General features: G+C 41.4%; 1 protein-coding gene across 2 annotated transcripts; it reads right to left on the bottom strand.

Annotated features, from left to right (window-relative positions):
- Positions 1–1,489: 1,489 nt before the first annotated feature.
- Positions 1,490–19,304, bottom strand: golgb1 (golgin B1). Of its 2 annotated transcripts, XM_016475769.1 has the most exons (21): positions 19,221–19,304; positions 17,970–18,057; positions 15,819–15,989; positions 15,594–15,716; positions 15,228–15,383; positions 14,922–15,041; positions 14,249–14,362; positions 13,391–13,941; positions 12,369–13,195; positions 12,133–12,215; positions 11,119–11,188; positions 5,759–10,781; positions 5,270–5,681; positions 4,924–5,157; positions 3,973–4,800; positions 3,694–3,878; positions 3,234–3,387; positions 2,843–2,928; positions 2,422–2,493; positions 1,989–2,073; positions 1,490–1,812 (listed from the first exon to the last, which is right to left on the bottom strand). In XM_016475769.1, the coding sequence occupies exons 2-21, from the start codon at positions 18,048–18,050 to the stop codon at positions 1,675–1,677; spliced, it is 9,513 nt and encodes a 3,170-aa protein (XP_016331255.1). In that variant the 5' UTR covers positions 18,051–18,057; positions 19,221–19,304; the 3' UTR covers positions 1,490–1,674. The 2 variants fall into 2 exon arrangements, with proteins under 2 accessions (XP_016331255.1, XP_016331254.1); XM_016475768.1 differs by having other exon boundaries at positions 12,369–13,941.
- Positions 19,305–20,280: the final 976 nt, after the last annotated feature.

Genomic DNA, 20,280 nt, shown 5'->3' with positions numbered 1-20,280 from the left:
AGCATTGTGGGGAGTTTTCACTACTGGTAATGTTTGCTCGTGTGTTTTTGAGTTGTTGCTACAATGTTGCTAGGGAATCTTGGGTGGTTGCTAGGTGGTTTGCTCAATGGTCGAGGTCAAAAGAGTTGTTTGGAGTGGTTGGTGAAGCATTGTGGGGAGTTTTCACTACTGGTAATGTTTGCTCGTGTGTTTTTGAGTTGTTGCTACAATGTTGCTAGGGAATCTTGGGTGGTTGCTAGGTGGTTTGCTCAATGGTCTAGGTCAAAAGAGCCCATTCTGAAGTCTCTCTATGACCTTGTGATCTCTGGATATGTGTGTGAATCCTTTTCAAATCTTCCATGGGATTTTTGGCCATATTTTTATCTGCCAGGTGAAAATCCTAAGTCAGATTGCTTAGAAAAGTAGAAATGCCACTCTGTTTTGGGATTTCATTTATATCTGCATCACTAATGGTGCAGGATGAGTGAAGCATTTCCAAACATAAAAGATTTGTTTCAATTATCAACTTTTTTTAAACTCAAAATGAAGGCTTTACTGTAAATCTACTGCAATGGCACCACCATGTCCAAAAATTCATTATATCATGCAACCACACACCAGATGTGTATGTCTTCCCATAAATAGACTTTATTTCCAAAAAATAGCCCCTATAACAGGGTAGCAGGAGGGAGAGAAAGGATCATTTACACTGATTTTACAGACAAAACACTTACTGGGCTGTTCTTAAAATCGCACTGTAAATAGAGACGACATTTTAACCACAATCTAAACCATCCCTATACAGCCCAGACAGATCAGCGTGACAGTAGTTAAGTGAGAAGTCCGGCTCCAGCTCAGAAAACTGGAAATAAGCAGAACATGAATGAAGCTTTTTATAACTGAAACAGAATAAAAACTAAAATAGAAATTCATGGTATTTCATTTACGTCTTTAAGGTGAATAAAAGCAATAGTAGTCCAGATGTAAAGAGCATGACGTGTAGTGTGTTAAAGAAAATAAACACCAACAAAATGAACAAATAAACCACCAATTAAAAAAGAACAAATATAAATGACAGTATTGCACCAAGCTGGCAGACTAGTCTGCCATGAAAGGAAACAGTCAGCACACTAGGACATTTCTAGAAGACTTTTGACGTCTTGTCATGCAGACACATCCAGTATCTTTATCAGTTTTGCCGTTACATTAGACATGAATGCATTTGAATGACTTTATGCAGAAATAAAGAGATATCAAGAAAGAAAACTAATTACAGGAAGCTGGAATGTGGTCAAATTAAGTCTTTTTATGTCTACCTTTATGCATTCGACAGACAATGTGAAAGATCCAGTTAGACAGATGCTGACATTTTCCAGACGCATAAAAATTCCTTCATTAATTTGGGCTTTCTTAAAAGGTAAAATAATGTTCTTGAGGAAGTGCAGGTTGTGCCCTAGTGTTACTAGTATGGACAAGCCCCAATAAAACTGGGTGGAAATTATTTTTTTGTCAGAACGCTCTGATAAGAAAAACAAAACAAACTGATCAGATGTAACTTTGGTAAATAAGCAAGGAAAAATATTCTTATAAGAATGTGAATTAATCCTGTGTTAAATAATGTGTCCATTGTTTTGTATGATAAGTGAATGAGCATGTAACCGTCTCTCTCTCTCAGTAAAGCGTGAAGAATCTCTCTCACAGATATCCTCCCATGCATAGCAGCAACAGCACGTGAACAGTCAGCAGGTAGAGTGACAGCAGCAGAGGGGTTCGCTGACGAGAGCAGAATGCAACTCGCAGCATCCGCAGTAACCCAGGTCCATCACTTCGAGTCTAAGATAAAAGAGAAAATACATAGAAAAAACATACTCAGCTTTACTGATAAAATAGTATAATCAAATATATTCAATTATAAAGGCCTACAGTAAATCAGACATTACATTTGTAATAGCATGTTTATGCATGTTGAAACAAAACAATGTGGAATGCATTAAAGGGGTTGTGTTTACCCGTGTAACTGCGCCCTCTGGAGGCTCAATAAGGACAGCCGTCTCTGACATCATGGCTTCAGTCTGCCACTCCCCCTGTGTATAGCTATAAATGATGAAGTGACACATGTAATATTTAGTCTTTAATCAATATTTTAGGGATTTAAATGTGAAAAGTGAAGCATGAAATATGTGAATAAAAACTGCATTTGGTTCATATGCAGTTGCCCCAAAATATAAGTAGTTCAGAGGAAAGGTCCAGATGATTTAGTTTGACATTCTGTATCTAAAACAATTATATGACATTCATTTGCCTTTTTTTAAGACTTAAGTGTGTGAAAGTGGCCAAATAATTTTTGGGGCCAGTGTATATGCTATATTTTAGTCTCCACCAATAATGGCCAGAGCCAGGGGTAGTGAGTTTATCTTAATTAATTTGAGATTAGGGTCAAACCGTTTGAGGCGATCCTGTGCAGTGATGAGCTGCTCCTCTACTCGGAGTCTCTGTTCTAACTCCTCATCCAGCCTTACAGAAACACAGAGAGTTGAAGAGTTACTGTACAGCACTGGTATTATACAAAAGCCATTGATTAAAAAAAAGGAAATTGATAAGATTGATAGGGAAAAAGACCAAACAGAGAAAAAAAAATCTATTTTATTACTGTGATTAATGATACACACTAACATACTACATACTTTCACATATATATTTCACATTCCTTTCAAATACAGTATTAGCTGTATGTTAGCTATTAGCTGAAGTATTATCTACAACTGCTATCAATGCAGTTTGTGGCACAGGTGCTAAAGAGATTGACAGCATGCAGCTGTGGGTCAGTATAATTAAAAAATAAGACTAAACTTGGCAGCAGTACCTTCTCTGGAGTTCAATGCACTCAGCTTTATAGCCCTCGTTGTGCTCTAGAGGGCCACCAGGGGCAGCGTCTACTGCAAGGCTTCCCTAAAAAACAAATAAATTAGTATTGGATGCCTCACACTAAAGACAATGAAACAGATCAAGGACTTCTCAGATTTATACTTAAATATACAGTGGGTTCAACAGACTGACACCACTAGTGAAATAAGCAAAACTGTGGCACAAGTCCAATCTCATACAAGGCGTATTAATGAACAGTAGCACAGTGAAAAGAATAAAACCTATAAATGTCTCTAGCTACACAAAACAAGGCAGATAGATTGACGGAAAAAAACATTTCTAGGTTGCTTTCAATGTCTCATATTTGAAAAGGAGACTATAGTTTTTACCTGTCTTTGTGTGTGCTCATGCCGGAATTTTGATGCCTGCGCTTCCTCCAGCATGGCAGTAAGCTGGCGAACCTGCTGGTTCCTTTCTGAGAGGGTGGTCAGGGTCTGCTGCTTCAAGAGCTCAGCCTGGCCCTGCCAGTCCATCCTCTCAAGTCTATACATGGAAACATTTTGTAAGAAATTGTAAGAAACAGTGTTTTTTACTTTCAGTGAAATTAGAAATTATGGTCACTAAGTCTACAAACATTTTCGGCTAACTTCTTTGAGGCTGTCTGAACAGTCGTTTACTTTTACCACACCAATAAAACAGTCATTTAAGTTTTCCACACCAATCAAATTGGACAGAATAAGCTACCAAAGGGACCATACTTCCAACAATCAGAAGCATGGCTCTGCAAGACTACCACCAAAACAGCAGAATGGCAGCGGGCAATTGTCATTAGTTAAACCCGAGTCTCACCTGAGCATTTCCAGTTCTTGATTATATCTGTCCATCTGTGCGTCTCTGTCCCTCAGCTCTGCCATGATATTTTCCTCTCGCTCCCCTGCCCTTCTTCTCTCATCCTCCAGAGCCTGAGAGAGCCCGGATAGTTCACCAGATCCAAGTCTGTCCAATTCAGACCGCTGCAAGTCCAGCTGTTCCAACTGAGGTACAATTAATAGGTTGCAAATGTTATTAGAAGGCAGGATGCAAAAACTAATACTTAGGCTTCCAATAAATGATCAATTAAAAACATACCATTCTTTCCCTGTCATTTTGCAGTGCTGCTAGGGCATTTTTTAGGCTCCACACTTCTCCTTTGGAGCCACTTGGAGGAGAAGCTGGGTGAGCCGTCTGGTTTATCTCATCTAAATGGAGACGCAGCTCCTTGGCCTCGCGTATAGCCTGATCTCTTGCATCCTGCAGAGAGGTCATGGCTTGACCAAAAGACTGATTCTGAGCTCGAAGCTGAGAGGCCGTTTCCCTCTCCTCCAGAAGCTGCTGCTCCATCACCAGCAGGTCTCGTGCCAACTCTGCAACCCTTTCCTCGGCTGTTTCAGCTTCGGTGCGCAGAACACCGCCTTCCCAGCGCAGCTCCTTCAACTCTTTGCTGTGGACTGCCTGGGTCTCCTTCTCCAATTCCAAGGTCTCCTCCAAGGTGGTGATACGCTTTCTAGCAGCTTGGAGCTGTTCCCTCAGCTTCTCTACCTCGGCCCCTGGTGCTTCTTGCTTATCGACTCTAACAATTCCTTCACTGGCTCGGCTCAAGTTCTCCTGCTCCAATGGCGGTACCTTTCCTTGTGCAACATCTTTTACAAGAGCCTGAATGTGGCTCTCGAGATCTCCTTTCTCTCTCTCCAGGAAACTGATGCGCTCTACTTGGGCAGCTAGAATCTGCTTGTGCTGGGAGTCCTTCATAGCAAGAACCTGGTTCAGGTCATTTCTGTAGCCATGAAGTTGGGCAGCCAGCTTGGCATTCTCAGCATTGAGGTCATCCCGCTGTGACAACAAGGCTCGAATCTCCTCCTTTAATGCGTTGTTTTCTCCTGCAGCCTCTTGGATCAGACTGTCCTTCTCCATCATAACCTGAGAGACCATGAGACCAAGGACGAGTTGGAATTTAAAATGTATGCAAATTAATTATGAATTAATTAATGCAAATGAGGCTATATTTTAAATATATAATCTAACTATTTAGAGCCACATTACCTGGAGATGTCTTTCCTCTAGCTGCTTGTACTGGCTGAGCACTCTGTCTCTGTCATCCTGCAAGGAGCCCATAGCCTTGGTAAAGGACTCACGTTGAGCTCTGCTCTGGAAGGTGTCCTCCTCAGCCTTACGAAGCTTCTCTTCTAAACCATGCAACTCCTCTCTCTTCTTCTCCAGCTCTTTCTCTGCCATCTCGGCCCTTCCATCTGCATCCTTCCTAGCCTCCTCTACAGCCTAAAAGAACAGAAAGAATATCTATCATTTTATGGTGTTAAATTACCTACAATGAGATTAACGAATATGCATGCATTTATTTCAGAAACTTTATTTTCAGTATATTAAGTACCTGTGTCACAGCTTGCTCCTTCTCACCAAGGAGCTCCATCTCCCTCTTCTCCTTCTCATCCAATGCTGCCTGAAGATTGTCAGTAAGGTTCTTTGAAGATGCCAGGTCTGTCTCTAGTTGCTCCAGTCTCAAGCATAGTCTCCTTTCTTCTGTCTCCCTTTCCTTGATCACTGCACGTGCCTCATTAGCATCACTCTGAAGCTTGTCTACTGCTTCTTCTAGAGCTTTGGTCCGGTGCCGTAGTCCCTCTGCCTCTGTCTCCAGGGTAGTCAGCTGAGAACGAGTTTGGGTCAGGTTGGTCTCTACCAGAGTGAGCTTCTGCTGCAGATCCCCTCTTTCTGCAAGGCTTTCATTATGTTTCTTTTCTGCCTCAGACAGCTCTAGCTGTAGGTTCTCTTCTGCCTTTTGCATTCTGCAGACATAGAGCATATTCATTTTTTTCAATTTAAAAGTTTAAGTTTAATTAACAAAACTTTATTTACAACAAACCTTTCCAATAAACTCTGCAGCTCCTCTTTTTGGGTGGTCTCCCTCTGGAGTTGCTCAGCAAGTTCTTTAGCATGGGTCTCAGCCCCCCGAACATCAGCCTCCTTTTCCTGTAGCTCGCTATGAAAACGACTCTCCCATTGCTTGGCCTCATCCAGCACTCGATCACGATCATCCTGCAGAGACGACATGGAGCGCGAAAAGGCTGCTAACCGAGCCAGTGCTTCATCCAGACGTGCCTGCATTTTCTGGGCATGCCTATCTGCGGTCTCAGCAATGCTCCTTGCCTCAAGAGTTGCCTCTTCCTCCCTCTCCCGCTCCCGGTAAGATTTCTCTAGTCTTAATTCCATCTGTTTAAGCTCGGCTCCAAGACGATACCTGACTTCATCCAGGGTACGCTCCGCATCTGCCTTCAACTCAGCCTCTTTGCACTGTACCATTTGTTCAGCAGCTAGTTTGTCTGCTTGGGCCTGCTTTGCTTCTTCCAGCACCATGTCCAGCTTCCCTTTACATGTTGAAAGTTCAGATGCAATACTTGTTTTGTCTTGCATAATCTTTGCAATTTCCAAGTGTGCTGCCTCAAGTTCTGCACTCAGCTCATCTCTTCCCAAAGTCAATGACTTAAATTCTTTAACCAGTTCACTTATTCTTTCCTGGTACTCAATGCAGTTTTTCTGTAGCTGACGAACTTCCATTTGCTTCTCCCTCAGCAGTTCCTCAAGTTGACGTGTCCTGTTTTGACTATCTTCTTTAAACCGCTGTGCTGATTTCAACTTCTGCTCCAGCTCTCTTTGTTTGCCTGCCTCAGCCTCTGCTCTTTCTCGTTGGGCCTGCCTCATGTCCTCTTCCATCCTGGCTGCCCGGTCCCTCTCACTTGCCACCTCAGCCTCCAGCTCAGCCCGCACTCTCTCCAGTTTCTCCAGTTCCTTCTGCATGTCTTTAAGGCGATCACGACTGTCAGATGCCTCTTGCTGGTAGCCTGCAATGCTGCCATTGAGCTGAGCCAGCTGGTTCATTAACCGCTCCTCCAAGTCATCCCTTTCAGCCTCTAGGCTAGTGCGAAGTTCTTGCAGTTGGGTCTCTTTCTTAGAAAGCTCTTCATTCTGAAGACCCTCTCTTTCTAAAGACTCCTGTAGGTGCTGCTTGAGGGAAGCAAGCTCTGCATTAAGCGTTGACTCTTGCTTGCTTCTGGATTCCATGTGATCTTCAAGAGCAGCTTCAAGTTCCTTTATCTTATTCTCTGCTGTTTTGAGAGAGGTTTCCAGTTCCTTGAGCCTCTCCTCAGTTAGAGCAGTCATCTCAACGTTTGCTTGCACTTCTGTGACTTCTTGTTCAAGAGCAGTACCAATGGATTCCAATGGCTCTTGAATTTCACTTAAATCAGGACTTCTCTGCTGTGTGTCAACTTTAACTTCCTGAATAGCTTCCACGGAGCATGTGTCCAGGGTCTCGCTGCCCTTTCTGTCAATTTCCTCAGCCAAACGCTGTCTCAACTCCTCAGCTTCATGCTCCAAAGAGTTTTTTTCATCCATAACAATATTGTAATTTGTTTTCAAGGTCTCAAACTCTTGTTTCACTCTCTCAAGCTCTTGTTTCAGCTCAGTTTCTGTATGTTTGGTCAATTTCTTCTCTTCCTGCTCCCTAAGCCTTTCATTTTCTTCCTCTAGATCCATAATCTTATGATGCTTAACCTTGGCAAACTTTCTCATTTTTTCTTTCACAACATCCACCTCCTTCATAGCTTCCTCACCTAACCTCTCAGCCTCTTGTCTGGCTGCCTCATGAGCTCGTGCCTTGGCTGCTAACTCCTGCCTCTCCTGTCGAGCAGCTTCAAGCACTCGTCTCACTCGTTCAGCCTCATCACTCACATTTTCATATGACTTGAGGAGGGATTCATACTCCTCTTTCATGCTTTGCACCTTTTCTTCCAACTGCCTGCACGCTTGTTCGGATTCCTCTTTGGCACTCTCTGCTTGATGTTTACATGCATCCTTCTCATTCAAAACACTCTCCATAGCAAGTTTAAGGCTCTCACAGGAGGCATGCAGACTCTGGTTTTCCAACAAAGTTCGATCCACCTCCTCAATTAACTTCTCCCTCTCTTCTCTTGACTTGTTCAGCTCCAACTCTATTAACTCCAGCTTCTGTTGAAGCTCTAATTTGATCTTCTCAGCAGCAGCCTGTTCCTCCTTCAGCACCTGTTTCTCTTTGAGTGCCTCCTTACGTGACACAAGAGCAGCCTGCAGTTTGCGTTGAAGCTGTTGGAGTTTGGCACTATTATCCTTCTCTTCTTCCTCGCGTTGTGGCATTTCTGCTTCCAGTTTTTGAGCTCTCTCTTGCTCAGCTTTAAGAACTTCTTGTAGGGAAGCAATCTGCTGATCTTTCTCCAGTACCGTTGCCTGCATCTTAAGTAAAAGAGAACTTTGTTCACTAAGCTGTTGGCTTAAATCAACAATCTCATCATTCTTGTTTTTAAGAAATTGTTTAAATTCTTCCACTTCTAACTGAAGTGCTTTGATTGGGGACTCAGCATCTGAGATGCTTCTTTTAGCTGCTTCCCAAGCCTCATCCACCTCCGCTTTCAGCTTCGCTGCATGAGTTTCGGATCTCTGACATTTTTCCCTAAGCACCTCCATTTCCTCAGTGAGAGCATCAATTTGCCTCTCCTTTTCTCTCAAGGCTTCAAGTTCTTCACAAAGCTCTTTGAATTTGCTATCAGTGAGTGATTGAGAGGATTGGCTCTCTTGTAGACGCACCTCTAATTCCGCACGAGCAGCCTGCTCAACTCTTAATTCCTCCTGGAGAGCATTTCTATTTTCCTCATGATCTTTTACCATGGACTGTTGAGATTGCTCACCAGGTTTGTTATGTTGTTGTGACTCAGTCTCAGCAAAATCCACCAAGTCCTCCTGAACCCAATCGTTTGTCTCTGGTTTCTCTAAATTCTGTGTAGCAGACCCAACATTCCTCTCCACATTTACACTCACCACTTTATCTGTATTGTTCTTTGATTCTAGCAGATCCTCAAGCTCTATAATACGATTCAACAACCCAGTTTTTTCTCTCTCCTCAGTTTGGAGGCGTTCAAAAAGGTCACTGTACTCCTCTTTCTGTTGTTTCATCTGATCAAGATGATGGCAATCTTTCTCTTGACCTTTCACAACAGCATCCTCATGAGCATCAGTAGCTTCCTGAAGCTTTTTATGCAATATTTCAATGTCAGATTCCTGTGAAATTAGCTTATTTTTGTCCTCAGCCATCTGTGACATTGGTTGTTCAGTTAGTTGTACATACTGCTCTGTCAAATGTTGTATTTCTGCAAGTGACTCAGTCAATGCTTGATCTTGGTTACTGATTTCTTGTTTCAGACTTGTTAAGGTCTCTTCTTTTAAATTTAAGTCATCTCTGGTCTCTTGCAACAAAGCATCAAGTCTCTGTATTTCTTTCTCTTTTTCCTTAATTTCATTTTTGAATTGAAGAGTTATTTCCTCACCTATTTCCTTTTCTTCCCTGCTCTCAGCCTCCTTCTCAAAGTCTGCAACTTTTTTCATCAATTCTTTCCGCTGTATCAGAGCTGCCTGCAGCTTTCTCTTGACATGTTCTCCATCTTTCTTCATAGCAGCCATTTGAGAATTCAGGTCCTCCTTCTCCTTTTGTAAAGCAACAAGCTCCTCACATTCTGCTGTTTTATCCTCTTTGATTTTCTGCTGGTCATCCCTGACACTCTCAAGTTCATGTATTTGCTCTTTTAGCTTTTTGACTTCACTGGATATTGCAAACTTTTCCTCTCCGGCCTGGAGTAGTTTGGTAGTCATGCTATCATTGAGCTCCATCATCTCCTGGTCTTTCTGTGAAAGACACTTTTGTAGATCTTCCAGCTCAGCAGTCCTGTCAATGAGAGCAGCTTTTGCCATTTCAGCCTCCTGAGAGACCTGCACTAACCTGCCCTCCATGTCCAAGAGCTTCTGTTCCAGTTCGGAGGTAGTGAGCTCTCTGTCCTCCAGTTGAGCAGTTAGCATTCTAGCTTGACCTTCTTGTTCAACAAGTCTCAGATGGACTTCATCAAGGCTTGCCTGTAAGGCTTTCAGCTTATCATCTTTAGAGAGAACCTCTTCCTGAAAGTTTTCAAACTGCTCAGCAACATTTTGCCTATCTAATTTTTCTTGCTCAAACAATGCCTTAACTTCAATCAGCTCTTTCTCGTATATATTTGCCCTAGACTGAGCCTCATTTTTGGAATCTGTAACTGACTTCAATGCTTCCTTCAGCTGGAAGACTCTCTCCTGTGATTGTAAAGCGGAGTCTTTCAGCTGCTGAAGTTCTCCCAGAAGTTCACTATATCTTTTCTGAATCTCTTCTGCTAATACCTGGGCAAAAGCCTGACATTTGCTTGAATCTGTATTTAGCAGACTTCCCTCCTGTTGGCCAAGACGTACCTGCACAGTTTCATGGATAACTAAAGATGGTGATTCAATATCAACTATGCAGCTAGTTGATGCAACATGCTCTTCACATGTCTCTTCCCAAGATTGCGTGGATAAGCGTAGTGAGGCAAAGTCCTGAATTTGGGGTGCCCACTCTTGAGTCCCATCTTGGTTGACTGCTTCTAGAAGAGTCCAGCTACTATGAGCCACCTCTGAGTCACTGCTTGTCACCATCTCATCCGAGGAGGTACCCTTTGATTCTCCAGGAGACTCAGGATGAGGTGCTATAAACTCAGGGCTACTCTCATTGCCAGCAGAGACCGACAGAACAGATGTGTCTACTGCCACAAGTGTTGTCTCTTCCTCTTGTGTGCCCTCAAGAACCTCAGATAGAGCTGTAGTGTTATCATGCAACCCAGCGATATCTCTTCTGCTTGCACTGTCGGCACTTTCCTCCACTGGAATACTTTTGCTTGTGGTGAGTGACAGTTTTTCTTTGAGAGCAAAGAATTCCCTTTCTCTGTCTGCAAGCTGCTGCTCCAAAAACAGTATCCGATCGGTCTGTAATTTGTTTTCTGAACTATGTCCATCTCCACTGTTATCTGAGGGTAGCATTTTTGAGAAGAAAGAAAAATCATGAGACAATCATGTGAAAATCATCAAATAGGCCTTGCATTAAACATGCAAAATGTATCATGTAAAAAAAAAAAAAACATTTTTTCAAGAATAAATTCTTAACTTCATGTTTTTGTTTTGTGTATTGACTGGGGAAACCAGTCTTTCTGGTTGTCCTAATATCTTAACATTACAAACCACAATGTTAAAAGGCATGTTCTCTACTAGAGAGCAAGGCTATTATGGAAGAACATGGGACTGCTGTCACTGAAAGAAACAAAAAGAAAGTACATTCAGCTACACAAGGGCAAACATTAAACTCACCCTGGTGTGTCCTGTCCAAATCCCTCACAGACAGGTCAGTCACATGATCACATAATGACTCACCAGTAACCTAGGAAAGACAAGCCCTAGTTACAACAAACGGTATGTTTACACTAATGCATGCTTACTGAGAGTGCACTTGTTTATTGAATTGCCACCGTAACTGCAGGTATTTCAATGCTATTACAGACCATACCTTTATTAATACTTCATAATTATGCCCTTATATGTGGGGGCCAGTAATCGAAACAAAGGATGAAATTCGAGAGGATTATGATATCTCTGACCTGATAAGTTGTGAGACAAACCGTCTAGGCATTAATGTCACCTTGTGTCTGTCGCACCAGACACAGCTTGTGCTATATACATCCAAATGTGTTAGCCATTCAGACACATTGCCCTAAACAAGTACAACTTATTCTGTGCACCATCTCCATTGCATTAATAACTTTTTTGTCCTGATCATTAGGTGCAAATACTAAATCTGATCAGGAAAAGTAACAGCAGAGCTCTGTACAACAATCCATACAATTTTAAGCATCATTCATTCATAGCATAAATAATGCAGTAGTTATAATGCACTACTATAATAATGCAGTAATAAGAGTTAGGGGGTGTGCCCGAAGCGTGAATCCTTATAAGGGAAAACACGATTCCTAACACCGTGTCTACACCGGACGCGAGCGGCGCGACAAAATACTATAGAACCACTGATCTATAATAGAGATGTATTATATATAGATCAGTCTATAGAACTCATTATAATCAGTGATGCTGTCTACACTGGAAGCGATACGCGGTGCGGCGTGACACGACAAATCCCCGACAGTAAACTGTTGCCGCATTCTATTTATGACGTGCTGACACAAATTTCAAATGATTTTCAATGGTCGCTTTGTCTCGTCCAGTGTAGACAGACTTTAGCTGATGCGGCGCGACATGACAACTGTCGCGTCCGGTTGATTTCAATAGTGTCAATGTTTAAAACTCCAACATATTTTGCAATTTACCTACCTGAACAGTGAGAAGTTGTTCCTCTAGTTCCCGTATCCTAGCAACTGCTTCCTCTCTCTCAGCTGTGCTCCCATCCATTTGACCTAGAGCATCAGGTGCATTAAGACGTAATTACTGTTTGATCACAGTACAAACAATTTGCCCTATGTTGTGGCATTTTTTGATAAAATGCTTCCAAGGACAGTTTACTCAAACCACAAAAACGGCTTTGAACTTTGTTCTCCTGGGCTGTTTACCTTGCAGAGATTGTAGAGTGAGTGTGATATGGGACAAGCGTGCTTGACTCTCCTGCTGTTCATCTGTAAGGTTGCCCAGCTGAGCTTCTAGAGCAGGTAACACCTCTAAGAACTGTGCAGGGTCAGTAGGAATGGATATTTCCACCTCTGCCTCCCCAGCAGTTGTCAAATTCTGAATCCCTCTCCAAGGTTTCTCCAGTGCATCCTTGGCTTGCAGTCCTGCTTTCTGTTCCTCTTTACTGGCATCCAGTGTCTCTCTTAAGGACTCAAGCTCTTTTTGCATCTGTTCTAAGTGATCTGTTTCACTCTTAGATTCTTCTTCCCTTACTCTGTCCACTTCATTGAGCTTTTCCTGAAGATGATGAAGCTCTTCTTTGCGACTTGCCACCTCCACCTCTAGCTTCTCTGTCATTTCCTCTTTCTGTTTCTCTGCAACTTCCAGACAGGCTTGCATGTTGGCCAGCTCTGTCTCAAACCTTGTTTGTCTCTCTTGTAATGTCTCCAGTTTATCTCTCTCCTCAGCTGAAAGTTTTTCTCTCAGTTCAGCCAACTCTGTGGTCGTTTTCAGTAACTCAGTATTGAGAGCACTGATGGTCTGCTCTTTTTCACTTTCTGTTGTTTCTAATCTGGCTTCTAGAGATACTTTCATGTTGGCAAGCTCTGCCTCAAAGCTAGTCTCTCTCTCTTTAAATTTCTCCAGCACTTTGTTCTCTCTTTCTTCAGATTCAAGTTTTGCTCTCATTTCATCCACCTCTGCTGTCTTTCTCAGTAACTCAGCATTGAGGGCACTGATGGTCTGCTCTTTTTCATTTTCTAATGTTTCTAATCTAGTTTCTAGAGATACTTTCATGTTGGCCAGCTCTGCCTCAAAGCTATTCTCTTTCTTTTTCATTTTCTCCAGCATTTCTTCTTTCTCTCTTTGCCCAGATTCAAGTTTTTCTCTCACTTCATCCACCTCTGCGGCCTTTTTCAGTAACTCAGCATTGAGGGCACTGATGTTCTGGTCTCTTTCATTTTCTAATCTAGTTTCTAGTGATACTTTCATGTTGGCCAGCTCTGCCTCAAAGCTAGTCTCCCTCTCTTTCATTTTCTCCAGAATTTCTTCCTTCTCTCTTTGCCCAGATTCAAGTTTTGCTCTCATCTCATCCAACTCTGTGGTCTTTTTCAGCAATTCAGCATTAAGTTGGGTGACGTTGATGCTGAGTGTACTGATGGTCTGCTCTCTCCCACTCTCTGATGTCTCCAATCTGGCTTCTAGACATACTTTCATTTTGGCCTGCTCTGCCTCAAAGCCATTTTCTTTTTCTTTCAATTTCTCCAGCGTTTCTTCTTTCTCTCTTTCAGCAGATTCAACTTTTCCTCTCATTTCATCCATCTCTGTGGTCTTTTTCAGCAATTCAGTGTTGAGAGAATTGACTGTCTGTTCTCTCTCAATCTCCGAAGCCTCTAGTCTGGCTCTAAGAGCCTGGAGTTCTTCCTCAACACGCATTGCCCACTGCTGCCTCTCCTCTTCTCTCAGTCTCTGGGCTTCTGCCAACTCCAACTCCATCTGCCTGAACTGTGCAGTCAGAATCTGTACAAATGAAACATTCATCATGTTTATAATCTTGCTAAAGGGTCTATAATCCTAAAAAAAGATTTTTGTCCAACCAGCTGTGACCACAGCATGCAACAAGAAATTCTGTTGGTTACTTGGATTCTATTTTTAAATCACACTGCTGGGTATCCCTACCCTCAGTGAAATCTCACTGGTTGAAAATCACCAGAAAGCTGTATGTTGTTAAGAAAAAAAAATATCTTAATCGACTGTGAGGATTTGTAACATATTTTGCTTTCAAAAATTACCAGGACACAGTGTAAACTATATGTGTTGTGCTGACCTGTTTCTGGTGGTCTGCACTGTTGAGTTCCTGCTGCAACATTTCTAGGACTTCTGAACGAGAACGCAAGGACTCCTCCAACTCCTCTATGTGCTGCTGGGATGCACAAAGAGCCTGTAAAACAATAAGTAGGATTAAAGCAAAATAGAACCATGTGTATTGATAGACATCCTAAAAAAGCTGCAGGGTTTGATTTATGATTTTTGTTAATCCGCCCGTTCTTTCTTAATTCCTGTCCAACAACATGAACAAAAACATAAGATGAGTTGGACGCTGCTCATAGAATGTGGAAATGCATGCACCATGCAAGAAAGCTTACATCAAAATTGCCATGGTAACATGATGAGCTATGATTTCATGCTTTATAATAACACACAAATTTGGCTACAGCACTTCAGGGTCTCCAAAACAAAAAGCCAACAAATATGGAAACAGCAAGACAATGTTATTCTGGCATTGCTGCTCTTACATGCCCCATCTTACATCTTTGTTTACTGATAATTTATGTGTGTGTGTGTGTGTGTATATATATATTCTTATAATAGTATTGATTACTTATGGATTAAAGAAAAAAACCTAAGCTCGTGACACACACTATTAATCACATTTAATGCTTTACCAAAATATCCTTTTTGGAACATGAAAAACGCAAACATGAGAAATGCAAACACACCTGCTGTAAGTCTGGGTCATTTGAGGCCTGTGTGAGATTGAGGAGTTCCTGCTCATGTTTGAGTATTTGTTCTTGAAATCGCACATCTTTCTCCTTCACCACAGCCTGTAGAATTCGCACCTGGATGACATTTGAAAAATAAAACAGTAGATATAGTCTTTGAGAGTGAAAGTCTGAGATTAGTTTATTACAGAAATAAAACAGTAGCTGCAAATGAACGGACCATCATATGACACATTTAAAGATGTGAACAAAATAAGCACTTATTCATGGTGCTTAAATTAATCATTGGACCTGCGAACACACCTGCTCTGCATGACCTTCCTCTCTCACACGCTGTTCAGCATCCCAGAGCTGATGTTGGAGGGTCTTGTTGGCCGACTCTGCCTGACTGAGCTTTTCTTTCAGCTGCTGGAGTTCCTCCTCCACTCCTGGAGCCATTTGGAAGGAGCTCTCTGAATTCTAAACAAACATTTCATTAACATACTGCCATTCAGAAAACTTTAATGAATTTGGCAATCGCCCATATTTATTACACATCTTCTTAGGGGAGCGTAAGATGAACAATAGAATACACCACTAGTAATAATTATATTAAGTTGGCACACTATAAAAACATCCAAGACCAATTAATGCTGAAAATAACACAAATATGTCAGCTTGTCTCTTTACCTGACTGCTGTTCAATGCTTCTTGTCCTTTCAGTTCAGCAAGCTGTTTGTTTAGGGCAGCCATCTTGGCTTTGGCCTGCAGTTTAAGCTTTGTAAACTTGACTTCTGCCTGTTCTTTCTCCTCCTGTATGAGAACAAAACCAGTCGCAAATGCAAAATCAAGCTTCAGACCTGTTGACATTCATGGTCTACTTGTTTGTTCTTTTCTCGTTATGCAAGCCCACACCTTGAGCTGTTTTTCAGTGCTAGCGTGCTGGCTGTCCTTCTCTCGAATTAGCTCCTTCAGCTGAACCACCAGCTGTTCGGTCTGGGCCAGCCTCTCCAGGACCTCTTCTGAGGGCCCTGAGCCCTCTGGGGATGCTTCAGCATCAGGCTGAGGCTGAGGTACCAGACCATCCTGCTCCAAAGACAACATTCAAAAATTAGAGAGAGCTCTCTAGGTGGTTAATCACTCCCTACCAACCACGTTAATATTAAAGGTGCAGTAGGAGATCTTGGAAAATACTAACTTTAGCCTGAATGCTAACTTTAACGAACGTCCCACCCTCCCTGCAATCTCCATCCAAAGTCACGCCCCCTGAACGCATATACTCTCACTCACAGACCAGAATACCAGAGACAACATTACTACAATAGGCTACATCAGCAGTTCTAAATTCCAGCCCATGTTCCGAAGTTAAGTAAACTTCAACGTATTTCCCCTGCTCAGGGAGGAGGGAGCAATGAACAGTGTGTAGGGATCATATCGATCGGAACACAGTTCATGCACGTAGCTCACTTCGAACGAGCTGGTGATCTGAATCGGGTGTGTTAACTAAGCGAGACATGCATACAAAATACATGCGCGAGGACTGGAATTGGGAACCGCTGGGCTGCCCTACATCATGTGTCATTCACCGGCGCGTTAAATATCGCATGCGATTAATCGTGCAGCCCTACTATTTTCCAAATGCATGTTATAGATCTTATTGTGAACAATTCATCCATGTATGTGTTTCATTTAACAGAATCTCATGGCAATTCATAACTATTTTACATTTTGGCAAATTGGTGGCTAATTCATTTGTATTCATACAAACTCATTCATACGATCTGCTTATGCCACAGTGATGGATAGATTTAGGGGTGGAGCTTCATGCTTACTTTTTTCTAAAAATCATACATTTTCATAAGACTCGGTTGGTTTCATTATATAAAAAGTTATCAAAATGTATTTACTCATTTCTTTTTAATCAAAATGTCAACTTGATCTTCCAGTGAAATATCAGACTTTCGTCCGTATGCCAGACTTCTCCAAACATTTAGTTCACATAAATTCCATCCACAAATGACTGCAAGCTCTCATTATATTTTTGAGTGCAATGCCCATATCTCAAAGTCCAGTCAACAACCGATGAATAGAACCAAGTTGGCACCCTACATTTTTTTTTCTTTTTTTGTTATTCTGTTCAGATATACGTGTAAAAGGAATCTTGGGGGTGATCCTTGATGATAAGCTGACCTTTAAAGATCATATTGCAAATACGGTACGATCATGCAGGTTCACACTACACAGCATCAGGAAGATCAGACCCTTCCTAACAGAGCATGCAACACAGCTTCTCGTGTTTATTGTCATCTTATGGTAAATCACTTGTTGTATTCCTCAACTGTAAGTCGCTTTGGATAAAAGCATCTGCCATATGAATAAATGTAAATGTCACAATATAGAAGGTAAGATCTGTTGCTACTTCCATTTCATTACAACTTTAATATCAAATGGTGTTAACTTAGCACTGTTCTTGTTTGTCTACTTATGCATGTCTTATTCTTAAGACCCCTTCACACCAAGAACAATAACTGTAAAGATAACTATAACGATAACTATATTACCATCCACACCACACCACAACGCACAATAACGGTCTGTTTGTTCTAAGCATTCGCTGCAGTTTTGTCATCTGCCATTTTTAAATGCTCAAGCTCTTTAAAGTCGGATGGATTTAGATTTTTTTTTTTAATCTTTTATCAGCTGGGGAAAAAAATCATTCTGAAAGTGATTCCAATGATATCGTTCGTCTGTGCTGTTATTGTTATAGTTGTTTTATGGACTCTGCTATTCTTTTACATTTAGAACGACCATATAATTATTGTTATAGTTAATTGTCTTTGGTGTGAACGGGCCTTTAGTGGTCCATCCATGCAAATCAATTTAAGATGGTAAAAGGCTTGTAAACTAACTCATAAATCTGTAAATAAGTACTTAATAGGAAATTTGGATAGGAAATGTGTTACTATAATTATCTGAGTAACTGCAATGTCCATGTGTGTTCCACAAAGTTTCTTGGTATTGACCAAAAATATCACTCCAAGGATTGTTCAGATTTTGTCTACTCACCTGGAAGTCTCCATCGGAGCGTTCCTCACCCGAGAGCTCCTGGAGGACAGAGGACACCCCTTGGGTCAGCCGGCTAAACATGGCTGACCTGCATGTAAATGCACAGAGTATTTTGTATCAAGCTCTGTATTGTGTGCATTACTGAAACTGCTCTGACACATTCAGGACACAAGTAAAGATAAAGCCAGAATCATATAATCATATAAATCAAATAAGGACTTCCCATCTGGGACACAACTCACATGTATGCACAACATCAAAAGTTCAAATTATTACAAAATTAGTGAACATTTTCATTTTAATGTTCCATGAGGGCAGAACTTCGGTGAATCATGACCACACTACCTAAAACGGTCATTTGGCTCTCAAGATCCTATATCAGGCAACCAACAACTAGTAATACAATGGAATGTGACAAAGGTAATTATTCAAATCAAACCTTTGAAATACCATCTGGCCTCTTTAAATTAAATGGCACTCACTATTAATTACCAGTTTGGCATTAAATATTCAGTTTATATAAATATAACGCGTCTGTTCTGCATCACGCCTCACTGTTGCATTACACCACATTAATAAAACAAATATAGGTTGCATAAAGGAAAAGATCTTACCGAATGGTTAGTCTGAATATTTGTTAGTTTATATTCTTGTATTTCCCATTGATTATAACTGTACACAGACTGTGAGCACATCATATGCATAACTCAAAATACATAATGCATAACTAGAACACTTGATGAGCTCAAATCTGTTACGTAATGTGTGTCCCCTGTACTGACAATAACTACAGGAGGCGTGAACGCCTGTATAACAATAATACCTGACTGTATTTCCTGATAATAAATAACCACCTTTGACAGAGCCATAAATCAGAGAAAAACGAACAGAACCGAACAACGTCGAAACACAGAAACGGGCGACTGCGGCTGCGTCGCTTTCATTTCGTCTACACAACAGCAAAGATTATTGAGCGACTCTTCTTCCTTGTGTTTTAAAATCGATTGGTATAAGAACACATGATCAAGACATATAAAGGTATGGCTTTTATTTTTGATATTGGTTATAAAATGGCATAATTAAAGCCTAATGAGCGGCAGTAATGAACGCAAGCTGTAACTGGGCTCTAGCTGAGGATTCGTAAACAACTCTAACGATATTTATAAATGTAACGTTACTTGTGTTTGTGCGTGTCAGCTGCTGAATACATTTAGAGCCATCTTGTTAATGTTATTAAAGCATAAAACTGACCTGTGTAATCGGCGCAGGGAAGAGCTGCGTGGTTTATTTGATCAATTTTGTCTCCAGGATTTTAGAGCCACATCACCACACATCCCGGAAACAGAAACGCAACGCTGTGATTGGACCGCGCAAGGGAGCGTGTGAAAACTACTAGTGACACAGTGAGCCGCATAACTGTACACCAAGGGACCGTCCACAAAAATAAAATGTAGAATCAAACTAAATTAGGTATGGTTGTTTGCAAGAGATAATAGAAACCAGATACAACTATTATTTTAGGTTTGGAGTTACATCATGGTTCAAAACAGAACGGGACGACATGATTTAAAGCTTAACATGATTATTAATTATGGAAAACAGTTGGGACGCAGTCTCGTTCTTCTGGCACACTACACCACAGTGTTTGTCAGCTTTGTATCTCGCTCTGTGAACTGTTTTTTGGCAGTGATCAAGAGGATGTCGGTGTTTGCCAGATACACGGTAGCGGTATTCGATTCTATTCATAGGAGCCTACACTGGTGGACCAGAAGCCGCAGTAGGACGTCCATAGAGATGCTCTCCAGCAGCGAAACAGAGTCAGACTGATGAAGGACATAAAGTGCTTATGAACTCAAAGGAACGTTCCTGGAAAAAAATAATTCATGGATCTTAAATGGATTTATAGACTCCAAGGAGAACAATATCAATGCATCGGTACATGTAGAAGTTTGTAATGTTTCTGTACTACTCGAGTTGTATGTTGCAGTCTTGAGTTTTTGTTCATTTCAAAGGGCTCATTGAAAGTACTGAGGTCTAGAGGTTAAGGGAGAGTCCACCACTGTTATAACCACACCTGACAGACTGAAGACTGAACACAGCACCTGGTTTTCAGGTCTAAACCAGTATTCTACCAGAAGAAAACAATTAAGAAAAGTTGGTTAAGTTCATAGTATCTCGGTTTGCCTCACAGTTAATCCTAAACAGCATTGTTTTTACCCTAGCAAATTTTATTTTTTTGCATATCCACTGAATGTAGATTAATAGTCAGGGAGAAGAGGCAGATCATTACCATTAGCACATATGTATATTT

This window comes from Sinocyclocheilus anshuiensis, unplaced genomic scaffold (genome assembly GCF_001515605.1).
Source record: "Sinocyclocheilus anshuiensis isolate Anshui unplaced genomic scaffold, SAMN03320099.WGS_v1.1 scaffold200, whole genome shotgun sequence".
Taxonomy (NCBI): Eukaryota; Metazoa; Chordata; class Actinopteri; order Cypriniformes; family Cyprinidae; genus Sinocyclocheilus; species Sinocyclocheilus anshuiensis.
This window is presented reverse-complemented; position numbering and strand designations above follow the sequence as displayed.